The 7,090-nt window shown below is 43.5% G+C and overlaps 1 protein-coding gene across 1 annotated transcript; it reads right to left on the reverse strand.

The window, feature by feature from the left end:
* Positions 1–242: 242 nt before the first annotated feature.
* Positions 243–2,369, reverse strand: ZADH2 (zinc binding alcohol dehydrogenase domain containing 2). Its single transcript, XM_018070135.2, has one exon. It carries the CDS (start codon positions 1,753–1,755, stop codon positions 1,081–1,083), a length of 675 nt encoding a protein of 224 aa, XP_017925624.2. The 5' UTR covers positions 1,756–2,369; the 3' UTR covers positions 243–1,080.
* Positions 2,370–7,090: the final 4,721 nt, after the last annotated feature.

Here is a 7,090-nt window from a genome sequence, read left to right on the forward strand (position 1 = left end):
TAATCTATGCCTGAGCATCGGTACCTGTACCAGGTGCTGTGACCGTAGATTTAAAATGGTCTTGCTGTTTGTAAAAGGGCTTCTGCAGAAGCAATATTTGGTAAAAGTAGAAGTAGTAGCCTGGTTATGGGAAGTCACGTAAAAAATGAGCAGTCAAAGAACTCTACAGAATGGAGAATACCTACAAAAGAGCTAGTCAGCAAGAAATACATAAATATGAATAAATGCCAGGAACAGTTAAATAGCTTTTAAAACTTTATTTAATCTTCAAAAATATACAGGACCTGAACACACACGAACATGGCTCAAAATCCTGCTCCAACAACTTTTCATTACTGACTAAATGAGAGACTGGACAGTACACAGCAGCAGTAGAGAATTAACAGGCAAGAAAATGAGACTATGTTGCAACTTGTAGTTAAAGGTTTGAAAGAAAATTGCACAGTTGTTTATAGTTATGAAAGACATGATTTAAAAAAAAAAATCAAGTTGCTTAACATCACTGACATGTCAGCATTGGAGGATAAATTTCCCTGTATAACCAGTCGAGGAATATTACTATGATCCATGATGCAACTGAGTTATGATTATCATGTTTGTGACAAAAAATCAAGAGCATTTTTTTTCCCAGAAACTTCAAGAGATTAACAGAGCAACCCAAAGATACAACTCTTTATTTAGTCTTGTTCTAACAATTTTATTTTTAAATCAGGGAATCAAAATTGCCAGAAGATTTTTTTTCTGAGCTGAACTATATATGAAGTCTTATCAAATCAGGCTGACAGACTAAATCTGCCTCTGCATCAAGACTTATTCTGTCAAGAACAATGTTCTTGTCTCACGCTAACCGAAGTGACAGAATCAAACACGGGCCCATTAAGACCGTGCTACAGCCACTGATTTAAACACTTATAAGAAAAAAACTCAAAAAACCCCAAACCCACCCTTTTTTATTAACACCTTAGTGCTGTTTTTTAATATAATATCCATTACTAAGCTTAAAAAAAGAAATTGTTTCTAGTAAATCTGGGGCATGAAGTGCCCATTTTCTCTCTTCTGATTTATATCATTGTTCTGTTTTTACAGCTTACTGTTGACAGAGTGAGGTAATTCAACTACAATTTTTCCAATGTTTTTTCCCATGTACATGTAATCTACAGCACGGAATACAGACTCCAAGCCAGTGAACTTGCCCTCTGGAGACATGTCTCCAAAGTCCACCTCACAAACCAGGTCTCCTCTTTCATACATCTCGAGCAAATGCTTCAGAGCCATTTTGTATTCAGAAAGGTAATGGTTCAAGAAGAAACCCCGGACGCTGGCAGACTTCTTCAACAGTTTTGCTGGCAATAACTCTGCTTTAATGGGCTGGAGGCCAGTGGGGTTTTGGTAGCCAGTGATAAACCCAATAACTATCAGGCACCCTTTGATAGCCAAGGAATTGAGAGCCAAGTCAAACATCTTTCCCCCAACGGATTCATACACCACATCCACACCTTCGGGGTAGTCCTTCCTAAGCACAGATTCGACATTTTCAGTTTTATAGTTGATCGTACGGTCACAGCCAATGGATTTCAGAAAACCACCCTTTTCATCACTGGAGCAGGTTCCAATTACATGGCATTTTGCCTTCTTTGCAAGCTGCACAGCGAACTGGCCCGTTCCTCCAGCTGCTGCTGTCACCAGAACCTTCTTGCCTTCAGACAGGTTTCCCAGCTCTTTCAAACTGAGGTATGCAGTAGCGCCACTTACCATTAAAGTAAGAAACTCGGGTTTCACTGAGGGTAGAGGAACTGCATGTCTGGCAGGCACAACTGTGTATTCAGCAAAGGAACCTGCTTTCACATAGGCCACAGCTTGACCCACTGTATAATCTGCACTAGCACTGAGTCCTAACGCTACCACATCACCAACACCTTCAAACCCTATATCAAATGGGGGTTTAACTGATGCATCATATCGACCAGCTGAGTAGTTTATGTCAGATGCATTAATGCCGACAAATCTAGAAGAAAACAAAAATGTATTAACGAGAGTTACTCCTTCCCAAGTTCAACCTTCAATTTAAATTTCTGGGATAAATACCAGATTTTTTCTGATTACTGGTATATTTGAACAATGAGTACACTCCAGAGACTACTTTTATCAGACTTGTATAGTTTACATTCTGTTACTCTAGAATTATAGACAAATTTTCTAAACAAAAAAGTCCCAAAACAGAAACATAAAACAAAACAAAAAAAATCCCTTATATTTTCCTTAGGTCCATTTGACCAAGCTAAGCAAGCTAAAAATAATTCTGTAAAAGGTTAAAGGATGAAAATGAATTGACCACTTTATACAAGATGTAAAAGCACTGAAGAATAAAACATGCAGAGCGGTAAATATGTGGATTCTGGCAACAAATTTACATTTTTGAATATAATAATACTGTTAATGACTAATGATCATATTAACTATCGATGTCATTTGCAAGGTCACGTTACTGTAGGCAAGTACTTTTTAATTGATGGAGTCACTACAGCAAATTTGCCTTTTGATGTAGCTAATGTCAACGTTAAAATATTTTTCTTTATATAAATTACTTGCAAGACATCAAAACAACCTTGCACAGAAGGACTAAAATTTTAAAACTGAATATCAAGTCCTACTGACCTCTAACAGGTGAAAATGGATGGCATTTTTTTTTAATAGAAAGATAGTGACATTCTCACAACTTGATTAAGCACTAAGAGATAATGATAAAAACAAAGTTATGATCTAGCTTAAATGCAAAGAATCTTGAAGTTTGGAGTTTTTTAAGTAACAACATCTTTACACAGGCAAGGGAAGGTGGGGGAAGGTTCTGTTAACTGGAAAATGTAAAAAAGAAACACACGTAACAACAACGCCAGGACTATTACTACATGTGGATGTGACAACTCGAAAGGTGTACTTGACACCACGTAAAAGCTGCAGAAGTAGGCAAACAGTGCACTTTTAATTGTTGCAGTTAGCAACAAGCTCAGATCGTACGTGTATGTAGTTTTAAATTGCTTGCACACAGAGCGAGAAGAACTAAAACCGCTTTGCTCCTTTTGATTTCCTTCATTCTTTACAGCGTGGGGAGCTTCAAACTTTCACCGACGTTATGTGTAAAAAGACACGTACGCGTAAACATATCCACGCAATAAAATAGGTGAAAGCGACTGTTGCTCTTGGTAATCCTGCCTTCAATTCACTCGCAACAAAAAATGCCTATGTCTTGTTCGTAGATACAAAAAACCTTCTATTATCCTGCTTTGAGGCGACTTCCATACAGGACTGCTAAAAGATGTATAAAAATTGGTAACGGAGTTGCAGCTTCCCAGGCAAACCGTGTCCCTCGGGCGCCTGGCAGAAGGGCTTGGAGCACCGAGGCGAGACGTGTCGGCGTTGCCCCGGCCTCCTCCCGCCCATACACCCCAGTTTCTGCGGAGGGTGAGGGGCCGCTGGGGAGCTGTGCTCGCCCCCTCTCCGGCCTCATCGCTTCGCCCAGCCGGGGCTCTCGGTAGCTGCGAGGCCACCCCGGGGCGCTCCACTGCCCCCCGCCCCGACCCGCCAGCAGCGGTCCCGGTCTTCCCCGACGGGCTCAGCTCCTTCCCCACGCTCCCGGCGCGCGTCCGCCTTGGAAGGGTGCGGAGCAGCCGTGCCCTCGGCTGGGGCAGGGCACCCCCGAGAAGGGCAGGCAGCGCAGCACTAGGAGTAACAAGCCCCCGTCTCTCCAGGAGCTTCCTCTTCCCGGCGCTGCGCGGCAGCGAGGACAGCATAAAGACAGGTAGAACAACCCTCTGAGGACAAAAACTTTGAGTGCGGGGAAGGGGCGAGTCGTGCGGGGGGCCAGGCGCCTGCCGAGCAGGGCTCGAGCACACGCACCGCTGCTTTTGTTCTGCAGCCGGGGAGGATGCGAACCCGTCCCGCCCGCGGCGCACCGCAACTTGTGCGTGCCGGCTGCAGCGGCGCGGCGCCCCAACTTGGTGCTGCCGGCCGCGCCGGGCAAGGGATGCGCGAGCTTATCCGCCGGGGGTGGAGGCAGGGCGAATGCCGGGGCCCGGGAGGGGGGCGGCCAGTGCCCGCCGCTGCGCTGCTGGCAGGAGGCTGGGGCAGACAAAGCCGTGTGCGGCTGCCCCTGCTGCGCGGGGGCTCGTCCCCGCCGCCCACCCAGCCCCCTGCACACACACACAGACACACGCACACACAGAGACACGCGTGCACACGCACCCGCGCCCTCCCCGTCTCTGCGGGGCGGCTGGGCCACGGGAAATGATCCTCCCTGGGCTCCTGGGTTCATCATTATTAATCAACACAGCCTGCCGTCCAGCCCTCCCTCCCCCCCTCCCCTAATTTTTTTAACCTCCTTTTTATTGTGTGCAAACCCAAAACTCCTGTTCGCATTGTATGGGCTGCTTGTTTTTTCCCCGCCTTTTTTTTTTTTTTCAAGATTGTTTAGTCTCTTAGATTCCTTGCACATTAAAACGATCGTATGCAAGGTCTGGATTAAAACATAGTGTCTAATCTGCCTTGTCATTCCAGCTGACAGAAGTGAGGTGGGCAGGATGTGCCTGCAGTTTCTTAGATTACTTTGCTTTTAAAAGTAGCAAAAAGCACGAATTATAACTTGAAAATCAGTCTACTAACTTCTGAGACTGAGGAAAGGAGAAAGCACAGAAGTAATGACTACTTGGGATGCTGGTGGGTTTTAAGACCTTTTATATTGCCTTGATTTACTTTCTACCTTTAAATCTATTCTTTTGAAGTTTCTAATTGAGGTTTGCTTCTCACATCTCAAGATGCAAACCTGAAGGGGGGGTGAAAAAAGCTTGAGATTGGTTTTTTTTTAAATTATTACACACATTGAGTCACCCGTTTTATTTATACTCAACAGCGTTGAACCCCCTCGTACTGTTTATTACAGAAAACAGGAGGACACTGCCGAGGGGAAGAAATGCTGCTTTTAGTACCACAACAAAGCACGAGACACTGAAAACCAGCACCACAGCCTTAAGCACAGACAAAACAAAGTCATCCAAACCAGTGCTATGCAAGAAAAACATTATTTAAACCAAACACTCAGCAGGAATAGTCCTCCACTTTTCCCACTGTGATCCATTAGTCCCCTGGTTCAAAAAAACTTTCCCAACCCCTTTTACTCCCTTTCCTATAAACTTTGTTTCCATCTTCCAGGCAGACAGTAAATCCTTACAGTTATTTTGGAAAGATGTCACTTCCTCAAGAAAATCTTGAAAATCCCCCAACAACTTTAAGAAGGACCAAATCTTCACAGCCTTTGGGTCCTTCTGCAATAAAACAGAGAGCCCTTGCTTCCACACCTGCCCTCGCCCCGCTTCCTCCCCAAAACCAGGACAAACGGACATAAGAAACTTAAATGGCTTCATTAACGATCTTTTTTACCACCTTTTCCCCTCCTCTTCCTCTCCTACAGAGAATCTAAGTAAAAAAAAATTGCCTTAACTGATTTCTAGTTTTGAAGGATTTTTGTATAAAAGATGGATTATTTTTTTTCTGTATAAAAAAGAAGTAGGGGTTGCTGGCATAGTTCTCTAACAGATAAGAAAGTTCCCCCTAACTGCCTCTTATTTTAAAATATCTATCTATACACAGATTTTAATTTCCCATTCCCATAAATCCCAAACCAGATTTTATTGTGGTGAATGAGGACTGTTTTGCATGAAAAGCTCAAAGCAATTAATACTATTCATGGATGTGACTGGGACTAAAATAAATAAATATGAAAAATGCCCTCCTGGAACTCAAAAGTCCTTTATTGTGTTGTTTTTAATTGTATGCTTCTACCTATTAGAAAATCTATAGTTGTGTTTAGGGGTTGGGTTTTTTTTGTTTGTTTCTTTTTTTTTAAACTAACTAGAGTCAGGGACTCATCCTTCTAGGATGAGATAATGCTTCCCCAGAATGACAAGAGAGGGGGAAACATTCAGAACTCGCTTCCTGCTGCAGCTTCCATAAATGTCTTACAGTAATGTGATCCTGTGTCTTCTGTGATATTCTCCAGAAAATAACAGTAAATAGAGAAGAAATTACACAAATAATACAAAATGTAAGAACTCTAAACCTAGACTTCATTGTTCACCTCTCCCTCCCCTCCATCCTCACTCATGCATGTGTGCCACTACGAGAACATGTGTGTAACAGGCTGATGTGTTAAAACCCAGTAATTGCCAGCCTGAATCTGTGGACCAGCTCCAGCCTTTAGTCTGGTATAAGCCCTTTTACCTTGAGATGTGCACATCCCACAAGCACCCAGGGAACCCACCCAACAAAGGGAGGGAGGACAAGGAGAAGGGAAGAGTTACAGTGGAAACTATATATAAAAAAAATTTTTTTTTAAATTTACAGGAGGGCGGGGGAGGGATGAGAAAGACTCTAAGTGCATATGTTGAGGGGAGGGGATTTGAGAAACAAGGATGTCACTCTGCCTTGCATTACCCGAAACTTGCTACTTGTATCTCAAGTCTTTCGACCTCTTCCACAAAAAGGAATTTAACTCCAGCTGGATGGCCGTTTCATGCCATTACTGTTCCACGGTCATTAGTGGATGCAGCAACACAATGTTTTAGACTTTGAGGTTTGGAGGGAATTTTAGTCTCAGAAATCCTAGTGGGAGATGTCAGCATTGGATTAAAGTGCCACAGCAGCTTTCTTTTGAGCTCCTGGAGGAGTCTTTGCTCTTCTTTCTTCTTGCCCCCTCTTTATGTGTATTTATATGTTACATATGGACACATAAATGTATGTTACACATACACACGGTGTCACAGCTGCCTTAATGTAACTAGCAGCATTGTTCTCAAGGCAACTTAGTGCTTCTCTAATCTTTAAGCTCCCACGGAGAGCATGGCAAACTATGTGTTACTACGATTTCCTTGCTTGACAAGAACCTTAGAGTGCTATTCTCTCCAGTGCCAGCCACGCAGTCTGCTCCAAAGTTCCCAGAGTTTCAGCTTCCCCTCGTGAGCAGAGAAACCTCACGACCTTAAAACGCTTAGTTTTAGTGAAAGGTACCACGGCGTCTAGGAAGGAGCCACCGAGAACGAGC

The sequence above is a fragment of the Manacus vitellinus genome, unplaced genomic scaffold (assembly GCF_001715985.3).
Source record: "Manacus vitellinus isolate BGI_N305 unplaced genomic scaffold, ASM171598v3 scaffold_17_pilon, whole genome shotgun sequence".
Taxonomy (NCBI): Eukaryota; Metazoa; Chordata; class Aves; order Passeriformes; family Pipridae; genus Manacus; species Manacus vitellinus.

Bases quoted from the DNA above. Each gene is read 5' to 3' on its own strand.
- ZADH2 (XM_018070135.2), bottom strand. From the start codon at position 1,755: ATGGTAAGTGGCGCTACTGCATACCTCAGTTTGAAAGAGCTGGGAAAC.